General features: G+C 47.6%; 1 protein-coding gene across 1 annotated transcript in view; it reads left to right on the plus strand.

The window, feature by feature from the left end:
- The window catches only part of LOC138780522 (serine/threonine-protein phosphatase 2A 56 kDa regulatory subunit delta isoform-like), a 65,861-nt gene extending 44,083 nt beyond the window's left edge, over positions 1-21,778 (plus strand). The window contains exons 11-15 of the mRNA XM_069956710.1: positions 12,273-12,443; positions 13,761-13,826; positions 16,471-16,501; positions 16,591-16,713; positions 21,666-21,778. Of these exons, the coding sequence (XP_069812811.1) occupies positions 12,273-12,443; positions 13,761-13,826; positions 16,471-16,501; positions 16,591-16,713; positions 21,666-21,778 (504 nt within the window). The remainder of the gene's footprint in view (positions 1-12,272; positions 12,444-13,760; positions 13,827-16,470; positions 16,502-16,590; positions 16,714-21,665) is intronic.
- Positions 21,779-22,223: the final 445 nt, after the last annotated feature.

Below are 22,223 nucleotides of genomic sequence, written 5' to 3' on the forward strand. Positions count from 1 at the left end.
GTGGTTGTATGACCTCCCTACAAGGCCCAGGCATGCTCCTGATGAGGTGTCTGTATGACCACCCTACAAGGCCGGGGCATGCTCCTGATGAGGTGTCTGTATGACCTCCCTACAAGGCCCGGGCATGCTCCTGATGAGGTGTATGACCTCCCTACAAGGCCGGGGCATGCTCCTGATGAGGTGGTTGTATGACCTCCCTACAAGGCCCAGGCATGCTCCTGATGAGGTGTCTGTATGACCTCCCTACAAGGCCCGGGCATGCTCCTGATGAGGTGGCTGTATGACCTCCCTACAAGGACGGGGCATGCTCCTGATGAGGTGGTTGTATGACCTCCCTACAAGGCCCGAGCATGCTCCTGATGAGGTGGTTGTATGACCTCCCTACAAGGCCCGGGCATGCTCCTGTTGAGGTGTCTGTATGACCTTCCTACAAGGCCCGGGCATGCTCCTGATGAGGTGTCTGTATGACCTCCCTACAAGGCCCGGGCATGCTACTGATGAGGTGTATGACCTCCCTACAAGGCCCGGGCATGCTCCTGATGAGGTGTCTGTATGACCTCCCTACAAGGCCCGGGTATGCTCCTGATGAGGTGTATGACCTCTCTACAAGGCCCGGGCATGCTCCTGATGAGGTGTCTGTTTGACCTCCCTACAAGGCCCGGGCATGCTACTGATGAGGTGTATGACCTCCCTACAAGGCCCGGGCATGCTCCTGATGAGGTGTCTGTATGACCTCCCTACAAGGCCCGGGTATGCTCCTGATGAGGTGTATGACCTCTCTACAAGGCCCGGGCATGCTCCTGATGAGGTGTCTGTTTGACCTCCCTACAAGGCCCGTGCATGCTCCTGATGAGGTGGCCGTTGGTCTCCTGAGGGATCTCCTCCCAGACCTGGACTAAAGCCGCTCCCAACTCTTGGACAGTCTGTGCTGCAATGTGATGTTGGTGGATGGAGTGAGACATGATGTCCCCGATGTGCTCAATGGGATTCAGGTCTGGGGAACGGGCGGCCAGTCCATAGCTTCACTGCCTCCATCTTGTAGGAACTGCTGACACACTGCAGCCACATGAGGTCTAGCATTGTCCTGCATTAGGAGGAACCCCAACCGCACCTGCATATGGTCTCAGAAGGGCTCGGAGGGTCTCGGTACCTAATGGCAGTCAGGCTACCTCTGGCAGCACATGGAGGGCTGTGCTGCCCCCCAAAGAGATACCCCACACACACCATTACTGCCCCCTTGCCAGACCGCTCATGCTGAAGGACGTTGCAGGCAGCAGATTGCCCTCCACACTGTCTCCAGACTCTGTCACGTCTGTCACATGTGCTCAGTGTGAACCTGCTCTCATCTGTGAGGAGCACAGGGGGCGCCAGTCCTGGTGTTCTCTGGGAAATGCCAAGTGTCCTGCACGATGTTGGTCTGTGACCCCCATCTGTGGACGTCGGGCCCTCATACCGTCCTCATGGAGTTTGTTTCTAACCGTTTGTGCAGACACATGCAGATTTGTGGATACTGGAGGACATTGTGTAGGGCTCTGGCAGTGCTCCTCCTGGTCCTCCTTGCAGAGGCGGAGGTAGCGGTCCTGCTGCTGGGTTGTTGCCCTCCTACGGCCTCCTCCATGTCTTCTGGTGTACTGACCTGTCTCCTGGTAGCCTCCAGCCTCTGGACACTACGCTGACAGACACAGCAAACCTTCCTTCCAGAGATCACATTGATGTGCCATCCTGGATGAGCTGCACTTCCTGAGCCACCTGTGTGGGTTGTGGACACTGCCTCATGTACCTCTATGGGTGAGAGTAATGACAAAATGCAAAAGCGATGAGAAAAATAGCCAAAGGGATTAGAACCGAGAAATGGTGTGTGGTCCCCACCTGCAGATTCTCTCCTTTATAAGGGGGTGTACTTCTTCTATTTGCCGATCATTTCTACCTGTTAATTGTTCCATTTGCACAAAAGCAGGAGAAATGGATTCCCTGTCAGTGATGCTTCCTAACTGGACGCAGTGATTTCATAAAGGTGCAATTGATTTGGAGTTATAGTGTGTTGTTTAAGTGATTGTAAGGGCTGCTGCAGCCGTTACCAATCGATCATCGAGCCGGGATCAGCATCATTGGGATGCCGAGTCCTGGCCTTACAGGTAACTGTGATCAGGTTTCACCAATTGCATACCCCCGTATCACCACCATCGATTAATGGCACTTAAATGTGTAAGCCGTCCCCGGCTGCACATAGCAGTCGCAGTGCGACCCCTCTCTGAGTCCTGGTAGCGGAAACATGCTGTACAGGAACGGCATGTGTCTTTAAGGGGTTAAACGGTACATAACAATGTGTATATTAATAATTGATATTAGAAAAAAATGTATAGTATGGTACTGTGCTAGCCAGAAAAATCCATATCGTGGTAAATACTTGTAATCAAAGTATTTTAGGAGTGAGACCTTCATTGGCCAACAAAAAATTGAGATGTGAGATTTCGGGATTCACAAGATTCCTTCGTCAGACAAGTTCACAAATGATTTACAGGAAGAGCCCAACATTATAGGGATGTTACAAGCAAGAAGGGAGAGACATCTATAAATAAGGGGCGGGGGGTGAGGGGGTATATACATATATACATCACATAGATAAGCCAGGGCAATAAAAAGGACTTGTTGTGAATTAAAGCTTATTTAGAAGTCTAAGATTCTTGGTCAGTTCAGTCTTATCTGTGTAGTGTGTCCATGTAGTGGGTCATACATCCCGGTGTAGTGTGTCCATGTAGTGGGTCATACATCCCGTGTATTAGTCCATGTAGTGGGTCATACATCCCGTGTATTAGTCCATGTAGTGGGTCATACATCCCGTGTATTAGTCCATGTAGTGGGTCATACATCCCGTGTATTAGTCCATGTAGTGGGTCATACATCCCGTGTATTAGTCCATGTAGTGGGTCATACATCCCGTGTATTAGTCCATGTAGTGGGTCATACATCCCGTGTATTAGTCCATGTAGTGGGTCATACATCCCGTGTATTAGTCCATGTAGTGGGTCATACATCCCGTGTATTAGTCCATGTAGTGGGTCATACATCCCGTGTATTAGTCCATGTAGTGGGTCATACATCCCGTGTATTAGTCCATGTAGTGGGTCATACATCCCGTGTATTAGTCCATGCAGTGGGTCATACATCCCGGTGTATTAGTCCATGTAGTGGGTCATACATCCCGGTGTATTAGTCCATGTAGTGGGTCATACATCCCGGTGTATTAGTCCATGTAATGGGTCATACATCCCGGTGTATTAGTCCATGTAGTGGGTCATACATCCCGGTGTATTAGTCCATGTAGTGGGTCATACATCCCGGTGTAGTGTGTCCATGTAGTGGGTCATACATCCCGTGTATTAGTCCATGTAGTGGGTCATACATCCCGGTGTATTAGTCCATGTAGTGGGTCATACATCCCGGTGTATTAGTCCATGTAGTGGGTCATACACAGGGGTGATTCTAGCCTCTCTGCTGCCCGAGGCGAACTATAGATGGTCCCCCTCTTTCCCCTCCCTTATAGATGGTCCCCCTCTTCCCCCCTCCCTTATAGATGGTCCCCCTCTTCCCACCCTCCCTTATAGATGGTCCCCCCTCTCCCCCCCCCCCTTATAGATGGTCCCCCTTTCCCCTCCCTTATAGATGGTCCCCCTCTTCCCCCCCCTCCCTTATAGATGGTCCCCCTCCTTCCCCCCCCTCCCTTATAGATGGTCCCCTTTCCCCTCCCTTATAGATGGTCCCCCTCTTCCCCCCCCTGCCCTTATAGATGGTCCCCCTCCTTCCCCCCCCTCCCTTATAGATGGTCCCCCTCTCCCCCCCCCCTTATAGATGGTCCCCCTCTTCCCTCTCCCTTATATATGGTCCCCCCCCTGCACAGCAGATAAAACAAAAAAACAGCACACAACTCACCTGCCCTCCGTTCCCCCGTCGAGTCTCTCTGGTCTGGTCCCGGCTGATGTGCAGCTGCCCGGGGTGTCCCATCCTGTCCCCGGCAGCGCGCGCATCAGAGAGCTCCCCGTGCGCCTGTGGCTGTGACTTCCAGTGCACAGGGAGCTCTCTGATGCACGCGCTGCCGGAGACAGGATGGGACACCCCGGGCAGCCACACATCAGCCGGGGGACTAAAGGCTGCATTCCCACGTTCCGTGGAATGCCGGTACCGGAGACCCCCGAGCCCGGACAGCATCTGTAATTAGATGCTGGGAGTGGGGGAGACTGTATTCATAAGCGCCGCGCTGTAGTAACAGCACCGCGTGGCTGATTCATTACACCGCGGCGCTTATGAATACAGTCTCCCCCGCTCCCAGCATCTAATTACAGATGCTGTCCGGGCGCGGGGGTCTCTGGTACATGGTACAATCAGTGGCGGATTATAATGTGGGCGGCCGCCCGAACCGCCCATATTATAATCTGCCACTGAATGCCGCCCCTAGGGGCGTAGCTAATGTCTCTTGGGCCCTGGTGCAAGAGGTCAACTTGCCCCCCCCCCCTTTCTTGATGCTATTGGTACATATATATATATATATATCTCAAGGCTGATATTACCAATAATACCAGTATACAGGAAATATTATCACCGCCATACTGTTACTAAACAAATCCTGTATACTGAGACCAATATTACCAGTAATACCAGTATATAGGGAGGAAACATTACCGCCACACCACAACCACTACCATCACCACCATATTGTTACTGACCAAATCCTGTATACTAAATCCAATAAAACACAGTACCAGATAACAAGTAACAAATAATACCACCTCATAGTGACTAACACCACCGCTGCTACTGAATATAATCCTCTGTACATAGACCAATATCACTTCATACAGTCATATAGAGGTGGACGCACTGTACACAGGCTCTATACACCATATACATTACAGTGCAGTTATATCAAGTGACTCACAGGGGGACGTCTTCTCTGATCGGAGTTCTTCCCTTTTCATCTTCTCCATCTGTTGTGGGCGATTTTGAGAACTTCTCTGGGCCACGAATCCACAGAATCTGCCAGACAGACATATTAGGCTCCTCACACTGACACCATCATCGCTCTAAAAACTGCACATCTGTACTGTCCCCTTTACACCCTCATTTAGTAGGTAGCCCTGACACTATGTGACCCCCCTTAAGTACATGCCCCCCTCTGTGCATGCCCTATTGTATACACCCCCCATGTAGTCCACCTTATAGATGGCCCCCAATGTTTCCCCCTTATAGATGGCCCCCTGTGTTGTCCCTCTTATAGATGCCCCCCATGTTATCCCCCATATAGATGGCCCCCCATTTTATCCCCCTTACAGATGCCCCCCATGTTGTCCCCTCCTCCTGCCCCTTTATCACCATACTACTACCCCTTTCATCCTCCTGCCCCTCCATCATCATACTACTACCTCTTTTATCCTCCTGCCCCTCCATCATCATACTACTACCCCTTTCATCCTCCTGCCCTTTCATCATCATACCACTACACCCTCATCATCATACCACTACACCCCCCATCATCCTCTTGTTCCATCATCATACCACTACACCCTCATCATCATACCACTACACCCCCCCATCATCCTCTTGTTCCTTAATCATCATACCACTACAACCCTCATCATCATACCACTACACCCCCCCATCATCCTCTTGTTTCCATCATCATCATACCACTACACCCCCCATCATCCTCTTGTTCCATCATCATCATACCACTACACCCCCCATCATCCTCTTGTTCCATCATACCACTACACCCCCCATCATCCTCTTGTTCCATCATACCACTACACCCCCATCATCCTCTTGTTCCATCATCATACCATTACACCCCCATCATCCTCTTGTTCCACCATCATACCACTACACCCCCCATCATCCTCTTGTTCCACCACCATACCACTACACCCCCATCATGCCCTTTAAAACAAAAAAAATCTTTACTCACCTGAATGGTTCCTCTAGTCTTCTTGTCACGCGCGCTGGCGGGGCTTACCGCGGCTGGGGCGGAGCTTCGCGGGACCTGTTTTTTTGCCCTCAAGATGCTCCCAGCCCCGCAAGTCAGCCGGGGGCCGTCCCAGCCTCCTGTTGTGATCGCAGGCAAAACATTGCTTGCGGTCACAAGAGGGAGTGGGATGGGAGCAGTACAGTGGCAGTACAGTAGCGTCCTGGTCGCGGCGGCGACCGCTGCGACCGTGGTAGCTACGCCACTGAATGCCGCCCCCATGATAACAGCTGGTGGCGCCGCCTGAGGCAGACAACTCAGGTCGCCTCATCATTGCGGGTCATACATCCCGGTGTATTAGTCCATGTAGTGGGTCATACATCCAGGTGTATTAGTCCATGTAGTGGGTCATACATCCCGGTGTATTAGTCCATGTAGTGGGTCATACATCCCGTGTATTAGTCCATGTAGTGGGTCATACATCCCGTGTATTAGTCCATGTAGTGGGTCATACATCCCGTGTATTAGTCCATGTAGTGGGTCATACATCCCGTGTATTAGTCCATGTAGTGGGTCATACATCCCGTGTATTAGTCCATGTAGTGGGTCATACATCCCAGTGTATTAGTCCATGTAGTGGGTCATACATCCCGTGTATTAGTCCATGTAGTGGGTCATACATCCCGGTGTATTAGTCCATGTAGTGGGTCATACGTCCCGGTGTATTAGTTTATGTAGTGGGTCATACATCCCGGTGTATTAGTCCATGTAGTGGGTCATACATCCCGGTGTATTAGTCCATGTAGTGGGTCATACATCCCGGTGTATTAGTCCATGTAGTGGGTCATACATCCCCGTGTATTAGTCCATGTAGTGGGTCATACGTCCCGGTGTATTAGTCCATGTAGTGGGTCATACATCCCGTGTATTAGTCCATGTAGTGGGTCATACGTCCCGGTGTATTAGTCCATGTAGTGGGTCATACATCCCGGTGTATTAGTCCATGTAGTGGGTCATACATCCCGTGTATTAGTCCATGTAGTGGGTCATACATCCCGTTGTATTAGTCCATGTAGTGGGTCATACATCCCGTGTATTAGTCCATGTAGTGGGTCATACATCCCGGTGTATTAGTCCATGTAGTGGGTCATACATCCCGGTGTATTAGTCCATGTAGTGGGTCATACATCCCGGTGTATTAGTCCATGTAGTGGGTCATACATCCCGGTGTATTAGTCCATGTAGTGGGTCATACGTCCCGGTGTATTAGTTTATGTAGTGGGTCATACATCCCGTGTATTAGTCCATGTAGTGGGTCATACATCCCGTGTATTAGTCCATGTAGTGGGTCATACATCCCGGTGTATTAGTCCATGTAGTGGGTCATACATCCCGGTGTATTAGTCCATGTAGTGGGTCATACATCCCGGTGTATTAGTCCATGTAGTGGGTCATACATCCCGTGTATTAGTCCATGCAGTGGGTCATACATCCCGGTGTATTAGTCCATGTAGTGGGTCATACATCCCGTGTATTAGTCCATGCAGTGGGTCATACATCCCGGTGTATTAGTCCATGTAGTGGGTCATACGTCCCGGTGTATTAGTCCATGTGTTAGTGACTGGAAGGTTTCTATCACTGTGAATTCCCACACTTTTCTCTCTCGGTCACTCTGGAAGGGACCTCTGAGGACCATAACCTTTAAATCTTGTTCTATGGCCCGGTCCTGATGTGACCTACAGGGGTGCTGAGACTTCTTTTTATTGTAAGTCTATGTAATTTCATTCTAGTTTGTAGTTTCTGTTTTGTTTCTCCAATGTAAATCCCTGTGGGGCATCGTGTACACTTCATCATGTAGACCACATTGGAGGATGGACATGGGAAAGCATGGGGAAGGTGCCGGTCTCTGGTGTGGCAGGGGAAGGTGCCGGTCTCTGGTGTGGCAGGGGAAGGTGCCGGTCTCTGGTGTGGCAGGGGAAGGTGCCGGTCTCTGGTGTGGCAGGGGAAGGTGCCGGTCTCTGGTGTGGCAGGGGAAGGTGCCGGTCTCTGGTGTGGCAGGGGAAGGTGCCGGTCTCTGGTGTGGCAGGGGAAGGTGCCGGGATCTGGTGTGGCAGGGGAAGGTGCCGGTCTCTGGTGTGGCAGGGGAAGGTGCCGGTCTCTGGTGTGGCAGGGGAAGGTGCCAGGATCTGGTGTGGCAGGGAAAGGTGCCGGTCTCTGGTGTGGCAGGGGAAGGTGCCGGTCTCTGGTGTGGCAGGGGAAGGTGCCGGTCTCTGGTGTGGCAGGGGAAGGTGCCGGTCTCTGGTGTTGACCCACTACATGGGATGTATGACCCACTACATGGACTAATACACCGGGATGTATGACCCACTACATGGACTAATACACGGGATGTATGACCCACTACATGGACTAATACACCGGGATGTATGACCCACTACATGGACTAATACACGGGATGTATGACCCACTACATAAACTAATACACCGGGATGTATGACCCACTACATCAGGCATGTCCAAACTTTTTTCGAAGAGTGCCAAATTTGATGAAGTGAACATGTGCGAGGGCCGACCATTTTACATGCTACCTGCTATATGCTTTATAACACAGGCAGATAATAGCAAGCTGGATACCTGGGGGGCCGTAAAAGTTCGGAACGCGGGCCGCAAATGGCCCTCCGGCCGGACTTTGGACATGCCTGCACTACATGGACTAATACACCGGGATGTATGACCCACTACATGGACTAATACACCGGGATGTATGACCCACTACATGGACTAATACACGGGATGTATGACCCACTACATGGACTAATACACGGGATGTATGACCCACTACATGGACTAATACACTGGATGTATGACCCACTACATGGACTAATACACCGGGATGTATGACCCACTACATGGACTAATACACGGGATGTATGACCCACTACATGGACTAATACACCAGGATGTATGACCCACTACATGGACTAATACACCAGGATGTATGACCCACTACATGGACTAATACACCGGGATGTATGACCCACTACATGGACTAATACACCAGGATGTATGACCCACTACATGGACTAATACACGGGATGTATGACCCACTACATGGACTAATACACCGGGATGTATGACCCACTACATGGACTAATACACCAGGATGTATGACCCACTACATGGACTAATACACGGGATGTATGACCCACTACATGGACTAATACACGGGATGTATGACCCACTACATGGACTAATACACCGGGATGTATGACCCACTACATGGACTAATACACCAGGATATATGACCCACTACATGGACTAATACACCGGGATGTATGACCCACTACATGGACTAATACACCAGGATATATGACCCACTACATGGACTAATACACCGGGATGTATGACCCACTACATCAGGCATGTCCAAACTTTTTTCGAAGAGTGCCAAATTTGATGAAGTGAACATGTGCGAGGGCCGACCATTTTACATGCTACCTGCTATATGCTTTATAACACAGGCAGATAATAGCAAGCTGGATACCTGGGGGGCCGTAAAAGTTCGGAACGCGGGCCGCAAATGGCCCTCCGGCCGGACTTTGGACATGCCTGCACTACATGGACTAATACACCGGGATGTATGACCCACTACATGGACTAATACACCGGGATGTATGACCCACTACATGGACTAATACACCGGGATGTATGACCCACTACATGGACTAATACACCTGGATGTATGACCCACTACATGGACTAATACACTGGATGTATGACCCACTACATGGACTAATACACCGGGATGTATGACCCACTACATGGACTAATACACCGGGATGTATGACCCACTACATGGACTAATACACCGGGGATGTATGACCCACTACATGGACTAATACACCTGGATGTATGACCCACTACATGGACTAATACACTGGATGTATGACCCACTACATGGACTAATACACGGGATGTATGACCCACTACATGGACTAATACACGGGATGTATGACCCACTACATGGACTAATACACCGGGATGTATGACCCACTACATGGACTAATACACCAGGATGTATGACCCACTACATGGACTAATACACCGGGATGTATGACCCACTACATGGACTAATACACCAGGATGTATGACCCACTACATGGACTAATACACGGGATGTATGACCCACTACATGGACTAATACACCGGATGTATGACCCACTACATGGACTAATACACCGGGATGTATGACCCACTACATGGACTAATACACCAGGATGTATGACCCACTACATGGACTAATACACGGGATGTATGACCCACTACATGGACTAATACACGGGATGTATGACCCACTACATGGACTAATACACCGGGATGTATGACCCACTACATGGACTAATACACCGGGATGTATGACCCACTACATGGACTAATACACCGGGATGTATGACCCACTACATGGACTAATACACCGGGATGTATGACCCACTACATCAGGCATGTCCAAACTTTTTTCGAAGAGTGCCAAATTTGATGAAGTGAACATGTGCGAGGGCCGACCATTTTACATGCTACCTGCTATATGCTTTATAACACAGGCAGATAATAGCAAGCTGGATACCTGGGGGGCCGTAAAAGTTCGGAACGCGGGCCGCAAATGGCCCTCCGGCCGGACTTTGGACATGCCTGCACTACATGGACTAATACACCGGGATGTATGACCCACTACATGGACTAATACACCGGGCTGTATGACCCACTACATGGACTAATACACCAGGATGTATGACCCACTACATGGACTAATACACCGGGATGTATGACCCACTCCATGGACTAATACACCGGGATGTATGACCCACTACATGGACTAATACACCGGGATGTATGACCCACTACATGGACTAATACACCGGGATGTATGACCCACTACATGGACTAATACACGGGATGTATGACCCACTACATGGACTAATACACGGGATGTATGACCCACTACATGGACTAATACACGGGATGTATGACCCACTACATGGACTAATACACGGGATGTATGACCCACTACATGGACTAATACACGGGATGTATGACCCACTACATGGACTAATACACGGGATGTATGACCCACTACATGGACTAATACACGGGATGTATGACCCACTACATGGACTAATACACCTGGATGTATGACCCACTACATGGACTAATACACGGGATGTATGACCCACTACATGGACTAATACACCTGGATGTATGACCCACTACATGGACTAATACACGGGATGTATGACCCACTACATGGACTAATACACCTGGATGTATGACCCACTACATGGACTAATACACCTGGATGTATGACCCACTACATGGACTAATACACGGGATGTATGACCCACTACATGGACTAATACACGGGATGTATGACCCACTACATGGACTAATACACCTGGATGTATGACCCACTACATGGACTAATACACCGGAATGTATGACCCACTACATGGACTAATACACGGGATGTATGACCCACTACATGGACTAATACACGGGATGTATGACCCACTACATGGACTAATACACGGGATGTATGACCCACTACATGGACTAATACACAGGATGTATGACCCACTACATGGACTAATACACGGGATGTATGACCCACTACATGGACTAATACACCGGGATGTATGACCCACTACATGGACTAATACACCGGGATGTATGACCCACTACATGGACTAATACACGGGATGTATGACCCACTACATGGACTAATACACCTGGATGTATGACCCACTACATGGACTAATACACCGGGATGTATGACCCACTACATGGACTAATACACGGGATGTATGACCCACTACATGGACACACTACACCGGGATGTATGACCCACTACATGGACACACTACACAGATAAGACTGAACTGACCAAGAATCTTAGACTTAATAAGCTTTAATTTACAACAAGTCCTTTTTATTGCCCTGGCTTCTATCTATGTGATGTATATATGTATATACCCCCTCACCCCCCGCCCCTTATTCACAGATGTCTCTCCCTTCTTGCTTGTAACATCCCTATAATGTTGGGCTCTTTCTGTAAGTCATTTGTGAACTTGTCTGACAAAGGGATCTTGTGAATCCCGGAATCTCACAGCTCTGACAATTTTTTGTTGCCCAATAAAGGTCTCACTCCTAAAATACTTTGATTACAAGTATTTACCATGATGATAATTTATATTCTAGGAAATCAATTTAACCCTTTGATATATTTTAAAGTATTTTCCTAACAGTATCATGTGTCCATCAGGTGATCTCTGGACTCCTTCGCTTCTGGCCTCGTACTCATAGTCCCAAGGAGGTTATGTTCCTGAATGAACTGGAAGAGATTTTAGATGTGATGGAACCTTCAGAATTCACCAAGATCATGGAGCCTCTGTTCAGGCAGCTTGCACAGTGTGTGTCCAGCCCCCACTTCCAGGTACTTACCGCCATAATATGCTTTAATATCTTTACTCCACAGTCTATGATGAGGTCACAGGGAGAGGGTAGTGAGGTCACATAGTACAAAACTGGGCAGTTTGTGATTATACAATGTTACAGGGTGGGAGGTATACTGCATCTCTACCTCCTTATCATATACTGTGACCTCCCACCCTGCACCTCTGCTTCCTCATCATAAAGTGGGGAAAAAAAGTATTTAGTCAGTCACCAATAGTGCAAGTTCCACCACTTACAAAGATGAGAGGCGTCTGTAATAGACCCCATATTAGACCTCAACTATGGGAGACAACATGAGAAAACAAATCTAGAAAATCACATTGTCTGATTTTGTAAGAATTTATTTGCAAATTATGGTGGAAAATAAGTATTTGGTCAGTAACAAAATTTAATCTCAATCCTTTGTTGCCAATGACAGAGGTCAGACGTTTCCTGTAAGTTCTCACAAGGTTGGCGCACACTGTTGTTGGTATGTTGGCCCATTCCTCCATGCAGATCTCCTCTAGAGCAGTGATGTTTTGGGGCTGTCGCTTGGCAACACGGACTTTCACCTCCCTCCAAAGGTTTTCTATAGGGTTGAGATGTGGAGACTGGCTCGGCCACTCCAGGACCTAGAAATGCTTCTTACCAAGCCGCTCCTTGGTTGCCCTGGCGGTGCGCTTTGGATCATTGTCAGGTTGAAAGACCCAGCAGCCACGTTTCATCTTCAATGCCCTTGCTGATGGAAGGAGGTTTGCACTCGCGATCCCCCGATACATGGCCCCATTTATTCTTTCATGTACCTGGATCAGTCGTCCTGGCCCCTTTGCAGAGAAACAGCCCCAAAGCATGATGTTTCCACCCCCCATGCTTTACAGTAGCTATGGTGTGTGATGGATGCAACTCAGTATTCTTTTTCCTCCAAACACGGCAAGTTGTGTTTCTACCAAACAGTTCCACTTTGGTTTCATCAGACGATGGGACATTCTCCCAATACTCTTCTGGATCATCCAAATGCTCTCTAGCAAACTTCAGACGGGCCCGGACATGTACTGGCTTAAGCAGTGGGACCCGTCTGGCACTGCAGGATCTGAGTCCCTAGCGGCGTAGTGTCTTACTGATTGTAGGCTTTGTTACATTGGTCCCAGCTCTCTGCAGTTCATTCACTAGGTCCCCCCCCGCGTGGTTCTGGGATTTTTGCTCACCGTTCTTGTGATAATTTTGACCCCACGGGGTGAGATTTTGCGTGGAGCCCCAGATGGAGGGAGACTATCAGTGGTCTTGTATGTCTTCCATTTTCTAATTATTGCTCCCACAGTTCTTCACTCAAAGCTGGTTGCCTATTGCAGATTCAGTGGAGTTTGGAGTCTTTGACTGTTTGAGGGTGTGCACAGGTGTCTTTAAACTTATCAGTATAAAAACAGGGGCCATTACTACAGGTAATGAGTGGAGGAAAGAGGAGACTCTTAAAGAAGAAGTTACAGGTCTGTGAGAGCCAGAAATCTTGATTGTTTGCAGGTGACCAAATACTTATTTTCCACCATAATTTGCAAATAATTTCTTACAAAATCAGACAATGTGATTTTCGGGATTTGTTTTCTCATTTTGTCTCCCATAGTTGAGGTCTACCTATGATGTAAATTACAGACGCCTCTTTTTAAGTGGTAGAACTTTTGGTGACTGACTAAATAGTTTTTTTCCCCACTGTATACTGTGACCTCCCACTCTGCATCGCTGCCTCCTCATCATATACTGTGACCTCCCACCCTGCATCGCTGCCTCCTCATTATATACTGTGACCTCCCACCCTGCATCGCTGCCTCCTCATTATATACTGTGACCTCCCACCCTGCATCGCTGCCTCCTCATCATATACTGTGATCTCCCACCCTGCATCGCTGCCTCCTCATTATATACTGTGACCTCCCACCCTGCATCGCTGCCTCCTCATCATATACTGTGACCTCCCACCCTGCATCGCTGCCTCCTCATCATATACTGTGATCTCCCACCCTGCATCGCTGCCTCCTCATTATATACTGTGACCTCCCACCCTGCATCGCTGCCGTCCTCATCATATACTGTGATCTCCCACCCTGCATCGCTGCCTCCTCATTATATACTGTGACCTCCCACCCTGCATCGCTGCCTCCTCATCATATACTGTGACCTCCCACCCTGCATCGCTGGCCCTCCTCATCATATACTGTTGACCTCCCACCCTGCATCGCTGCCTCCTCATCATATACTGTGACCTCCCACCCTGCATCGCTGCCTCCTCATCATATACTGTGACCTCCCACCCTGCATCGCTGCCTCCTCAATCATATACTGTGACCTCCCACCCTGCATCGCTGCCTCCTCATCATATACTGTGACCTCCCACCCTGCATCTCTGCCTCCTCATTATATACTGTGACCTCCCACCCTGCATTGCTGCCTCCTCATCATATACTGTGACCTCCCACCCTGCATCGCTGCCTCCTCATCATATACTGTGATCTCCCACCCTGCATCTCTGCCTCCTCATTATATACTGTGACCTCCCACCCTGCATCTCTGCCTCCTCATTATATACTGTGACCTCCCACCCTGCATCTCTGCCTCCTCATCATATACTGTGACCTCCCACCCTGCATTGCTGCCTCCTCATCATATACTGTGACCTCCCACCCTGCATTGCTGCCTCCTCATCATATACTGTGACCTCCCACCCTGCATCTCTGCCTCCTCATCATATACTGTGACCTCCCACCCTGCATCTCTGCCTCCTCATTATATACTGTGACCTCCCACCCTGCATCGCTGCCTCCTCATCATATACTGTGACCTCCCACCCTGCATCTCTGCCTCCTCATTATATACTGTGACCTCCCACCCTGCATTGCTGCCTCCTCATCATATACTGTGACCTCCCACCCTGCATTGCTGCCTCCTCATCATATACTGTGACCTCCACCCTGCATCGCTGCCTCCTCATCATATACTGTGGACCTCCCACCCTGCATCGCTGCCTCCTCATCATATACTGTGACCTCCCACCCTGCATCGCTGCCTCCTCATCATATACTGTGACCTCCCACCCTGCATCTCTGCCTCCTCATCATATACTGTGACCTCCCACCCTGCATCTCTGCCTCCTCATTATATACTGTGACCTCCCACCCTGCATCGCTGCCTCCTCATCATATACTGTGACCTCCCACCCTGCATCGCTGCCTCCTCATCATATACTGTGACCTCCCACCCTGCATTGCTGCCTCCTCATCATATACTGTGACCTCCCACCCTGCATCGCTGCCATCCTCATCATATACTGTGACCTCCCACCCTGCATCGCTGCCTCCTCATTATATACTGTGACCTCCCACCCTGCATCGCTGCCTCCTCATCATATACTGTGACCTCCCACCCTGCATCGCTGCCTCCTCATCATATACTGTGACCTCCCACCCTGCATCTCTGCCTCCTCATTAATACTGTGACCTCCCACCCTGCATCTCTGCCTCCTCATCATATACTGTGACCTCCCACCCTGCATTGCTGCCTCCTCATCATATACTGTGACCTCCCACCCTGCATCGCTGCCTCCTCATCATATACTGTGACCTCCCACCCTGCATCGCTGCCTCCTCATCATATACTGTGACCTCCCACCCTGCATTGCTGCCTCCTCATCATATACTGTGACCTCCCACCCTGCATCGCTGCCTCCTCATCATATACTGTGACCTCCCACCCTGCATCGCTGCCTCCTCATTATATACTGTGACCTCCCACCCTGCATCGCTGCCTCCTCATCATATACTGTGACCTCCCACCCTGCATCGCTGCCTCCTCATTATATACTGTGACCTCCCACCCTGCATCGCTGCCTCCTCATCATATACTGTGACCTCCCACCCTGCGTCTTTTTCTTGGATCAAATTTTTTTTATTAATTTTTTTAAACCATTCCCCCCCCAAGTACAAACAAAACCCTGAGAGGGCATACCCTCTCATCCCGTTCCCTCTCATCCCGTTTTCCAGAATTCAAGTACAGACGATGTGAAGAAACTTTGTAATTGGGTTTATTAGCTGAAAAATGCATTTTTATCATGAAAAAGCAATTTGAAGCTCTCCCCCTGTCTTATGGTTTTCTATTGAGAGGGGAGGAGGGAGATGAGGCACCAAAACAGGACAACAAAGAGTTAATCTACAGCTACATCACCGGCTATTTCCTCGGACAGTCAGGACTGACCTCTGAATACTGGATTTCATGCAGCTCCCACTGTAATCCTTTATTTTCTGTTGCTGACTAACCTCCCTCCTCCCCTCTCCATAGAACAGACACAATTTCCTGATCATTTGCAGTAAATGGAAAAGAGGAGGGAGGGAGGGGACCTGGGAAAAGTCTTTTCGAATGCAGATAATGGCAGATATGCCTAATAAACCCAAAGTTTATTAAAATTGCTTGATTTCTGCAAAAAAAAAATACGATAGTGACTCTTTAAGCAATAACAGTACGGCCATCAGACAACTGAAGAGTAAATAAACCATCATCACACTATACAGACAATATGGCTTATGTGCGGGGACCTGAGGGAGCGAGATCTGGAGTATTCATCCATTTGCTCCACATCTTGTTAAATTTAGTGGTAGCTTTACTTTTCTTATACGCATATTTCTCAATGCCGATCAAGCAGTTAACCTTCCCCATGAATTCCGCTACCGAAGAAGGGGTCTAATCAAGCCAATGTTTAGTGATGCAGTCTGTTCCACGACGTCTAGAGCTAATCTTTTACGTACCTCAATATGTATACCAATGGGGATTGCTGTAATTTTACAGAATAGGCCTTACATATACATGACATTACCCCACTCCAATAGCCAAAACGTGTAAAAGACCCCCCTCATGGGATGTGAACATCTTGGACACATTGGTGTATCCTGCCCCTGATGCAGAAGAGAAACTGTGGTGTATGGTACACGGTGCAGCAAGTATAGGTTGTGAGAGATAGTGGTGTTCTATTGGGGTGTCATTTCCAAGATTTCTTTCCATTGGCCTTTCTCTATAGGGGCAATATCAGCTTCCCATTTCTCCCTCAAGGTCATTGGAAACATATTCTGGTACTTAGAAATAATATGCCTATATAGTTAGCATCAGACCCTTAGTAGACGCCGATTCCCCGCCTATATCCATTGGGGGTAGATGCTGCCGTCTGATGTAAGTATATCACCTTCCGTTTCACAATCGTGGCGTGGTTTGCGGCATCACGCTAATGGTTACATCATGTTAGCAGCAGCAACTTCATCAATATAAGGTATATAAGCAACAATGAATTCACAAAAAATATATAGCAGCTATTATAAAGAAACTTGTAAAAAAACAGATATATAGTGGTGAGACACACATATTATTGCCCATAAACTGCAGAGTATAATAATAGGAGCAGGTAAGCTGCAAATAGATGAAAATGCTGCCTTTAATATCTACCGCAGAATAGGGGGACCCCACCTCAGACCTTGACGTACATTTCGCCCCACCAGCTTCCTCGGGAGTCGCTGAGGTGGAGCGTGTACCCGTCATTTATACCCCCAATAATAGACAGTATTACCTGTCCACACCTGAGTGAGATCGTCATGCACAAACAGCATGGTGCTTCCAGAGGAACCAAGATGGCATCTGAACCGGATGTGGTCATCATCACCAGGAAATGTATATTTTTAATAGACCGGTGCATCAAAACAAGGTGCCGGTACGCAAATACCTCCCATAGGTATGATGCAGCTCATTATCCCCAATATCATGCCCAACAAATACACAAGCAGCGAGATATCATATGCCCACACATGTGATTGTATAGCGGCCATTTTAGTCAAGGGCTGGATAGTTCCCTGCAGCTGCAGCCATTTTAGTTGTGGGAAAGAGAATGGGCTTTACATCGAGACCATAGTAACTACCCGTCTGCATTGCACGCATATGCTTTATATGCAGCCGTACCCTACTGACAAATAATAAAACAAGAAGTTGATAGTCAGTACAAGTTCATAAGTATTAAGTAAGTGCAGATTCATTTAAATACAATATATAATTAATGCAAATTCATTTGTATACAATATATAGTCCAAAGGTGAAAAGTGCAAAGTGCAAGTGACATGCTGTGCAAAAATAACCAACACGAAAAACAGTGCCCAATATTTATGAATATAATAAAGAATAAGATTCTATGGGAATGTGAACAGGGAGCAATAATTGCTGTGTGTAATAGGGTGTGTGAGGATAATTGGATATGTGTGAGATGAATGTGGCTGCATGAGTGGCTGAAATTGCTATACATGATATACAATATGTAAATGGTTATCAAATCCTAGTGTGGTGGATAAATTAACACCACAACAACTATATACAGAATTATCTCTCTATCACATGGCCCGTTAGAGCAATGTTAGATATATAGGACCAAACAGTTGGAGATCTAGAGAGGAGGAGGAGGACAAAGTAACCACAATGGTATAAAACATACCCAAAAGTCCTTGGCAAGGATCGACAATTGTAGATAGTTGGAATTTACATGGGAAGCCAATGGAAATATAATCCTGCCAACAATATTGTGCATAAATACCCTGAAACATGGGGACTAGAATCCCATGGGGTCACATTGACACACACACAACCGGACCGCGCCACCAACAACCCCCAGCCAACACAGATGGGCCAAGCGTGTCCCGACCAAAATATGCATAAAATGCCGTCCCCAACCGGACCGTGCCACCAACAACCCCCATCCAACACAGACTGGCCAAGCGCGTCCTGACCAAAATATGCATAAAATGCCGTCCCCACCGGACTGCACCACCAACAACCCCCAACCAACACAGACTAGCCAAGACCGTCCCGACCAAAACATGCATAAAATGCCATCCCCAACCGGACCGTGCCACCAACAACCCCCATCCAACACAGACTGGCCAAGCGCGTCCCGACCAAAATATGCATAAAATGCCGTCCCCAACCGGACTGCACCACCAACAACCCCCAACCAACACAGACTAGCCAAGACCGTCCCGACCAAAACATGCATAAAATGCCGTCCCCAACCGGACCGTGCCACCAACAACCCCCATCCAACACAGACTGGCCAAGCGCTGTCCCGACCAAAATATGCATAACTGTGTCCTGATTAGATCATGTTAACCGGCACTCAGATTTAAAAATATACTAGACCACATAATTGGATAGTAACCGGAAATCAATAATATCAGATTCGGCCCACTGCCTACCATGAAAAACAAGGTGGCACATGAGAAATGGTCAATATGAAAATACATTCATACATGCACCTCCGTAAGCAGAAACCAAAATGGGTTACCCTTTATATGCATAACTAATGCTACGTTTACACAGAACGATAATTCGCCCGATCGTACGATTAACGATGTCGGAGTAATCAATTTTTTTTCATAAACGATCAGCGTTTAGACGGTACAATTTATCATAGGAAATTCGTTTTGCAATCATTTTGCGATCGCTTAAAACCTATCTCACACATTGGTTAAATTGGCGAACAACTGTTCACACGGAACGATCTGCGATTTTTTTGCGAATGATCAACGATGATTTGAGAACTTGAACAAAATGACGATTTCTCGCTCGCGTTTGATCGTTCACTGCATTACATTACACGTACAATTATCGTTCAAATTCGATCGTTATCGTGCGAATTCGCACAATATTTGTTCCGTTAAACGCAGCATAACAGGTATCACAAGATCCCATATAACCAAGAGCAGCTGTGTCCTCATATAGAGAATGACCCTTAAGTCATGATAATATATACAAACCGAAATATATCACATACAGGACATAAAGATAGTTACTGTCCAAAAGGACACTTAAAGGAAGCAGATAAACTGAAGGACAGGATTATATTAGCAGATCTAGAAGTACATTTCTAACTTCTTATTTAGGCCCCTTGGGACATTGTTCTGAGTGTCACTATCCACTTGGTTTCGATCTGTAAAGTCTTCATGTGATGTCACCTCCTCTGATTCCCAAATTTACTCTGTCAATACCAATAACATGAAGTCCACAAGGATCATTTCTGTGACACTCCACAAAATGCCGTAGAATAGGTTTCATCTTCACAAAAGGCTATAGCTCTTCTGATGCCCCTTATGTGCTCCAAGACTCTGGTCTTCAATTGTCTTGAGGTCATCCCAATGTGCATACAATTGCATGGACACTTTGCACAATATATGACCCCTTCTGTATTGCAATCAATGTGACGGACAATCTTGAACTCTCTTGTTCCTGTGGAGTCAAAAAAGACAGATGAGTTTTCAATAAATTGACATCTGAGCATCTCCCACAGTTGTAAACCCCCATCTTGGTCCCTGAGACCCAAAAATGTACCTCGATTTAGGGATCACAAAATTGCTCTTGACCAAAGGTCCCAGATTTTCAGGTGGGGACAGGTAATACTGTCTATTATTTAGGGTATAAAAGGGGTACACGCTCCACCTCGCACTCCCGAGGAAGCTGGTGGGCGAAACGTACGTTGTAGGTGGGGTCCCCCCATTCCGCGGTATATATTAAGGGCAGCATTTTCATCTATTTGGAGCTTAAATCTTCTATTATATACTCTGCAGTTTATGGGATGTATATTTGATGAGGGCTTGCGGGTATCTGGTGGCAATAGTGTGTGTTGTGGGTGTGTGTGTGTATGTATGTATGTTATATATTACGGATGATAGATTACATGTAATTGTGTGTGTTGCCACTATATATCTGTATGTTTACAACAAGTTTCTCTATAATAGCTGCTATATATTTTTGTGATTCATTGTTTCTTATATACCATATCTTATTATTGCACCTTTTATTGATAAAGTTGCTGCTGCTAACATGATGTAACCATTAGCGGGATGCCGGAATGAAAGGGATCCCACTTTTTGTTTTAGTTTTTTTAATCATGTTTCAAGATATTTAAAAAAAAAAAAATCTGACTGAAGATGATGCCCAATAAGGGCCTTGTTTTGGTCTCCCGCTTCATATACTTTCCAACCCCTTAGGTTGTATTGGGCCGCCAAGAAATACATGGCTGCATTTGGGATTGCTAGACCCTCGTTGCCTTTTTTGCCCTCTGTAATGATTCTAACCTAATACGCCAGTGTTGAGATCCCATATCCACCCTGTCTTTACATCCTCTTTGCATTTGTAAGCACTGGCTTCCATTTTGTAGGTGCGGAACGAGCACTATATTACTGGAATAATGAGTACATCCTGAGCCTGATGAGTGACAATGCTGCCAGATATTCTGCCGATTATGTTCCCATCACTGTACCGCAACTCTAAGAACCACTGAATAAGTAAGTCATGTGAAAACAAGATGGTGGTATACCCAGGTGTATGAGGGTCTCCTCATCTGCTGCATTTATTTTACAGATGTCCCAGAATGGCAGGCAGCTGTGTTATCATCTTTGTATCATAAAAGTCTTCCATTGTTTTACCCTCTCTGTGTCGGCATTGTTGGCTGGTGGTTTATGCTCTCTGTGTCGGGATGTTTGCCAATGGTTGTCCTCTGTGTTGGGATGGTTGGCTGGTGGTTTGCCCTTTTTGTTTTGGGATCATTGATCCAATCCAATGGTTGTCCTCTCCTTGTGGTGATTGTTGGCTGCTGGTTTATTGTCTGTGTCAGGATGATTGGCCTGTGGATTGTCTTCTCTTGTCAGATCGTTCGCTGCTGGCTTGACATCTCTTTGTTGGATCATTGACTGTTGGCTTAACCTCTCTGTCTGGA

Source organism: Dendropsophus ebraccatus, unplaced genomic scaffold (genome assembly GCF_027789765.1).
Source record: "Dendropsophus ebraccatus isolate aDenEbr1 unplaced genomic scaffold, aDenEbr1.pat pat_scaffold_836_ctg1, whole genome shotgun sequence".
NCBI classification, from domain to species: Eukaryota; Metazoa; Chordata; class Amphibia; order Anura; family Hylidae; genus Dendropsophus; species Dendropsophus ebraccatus.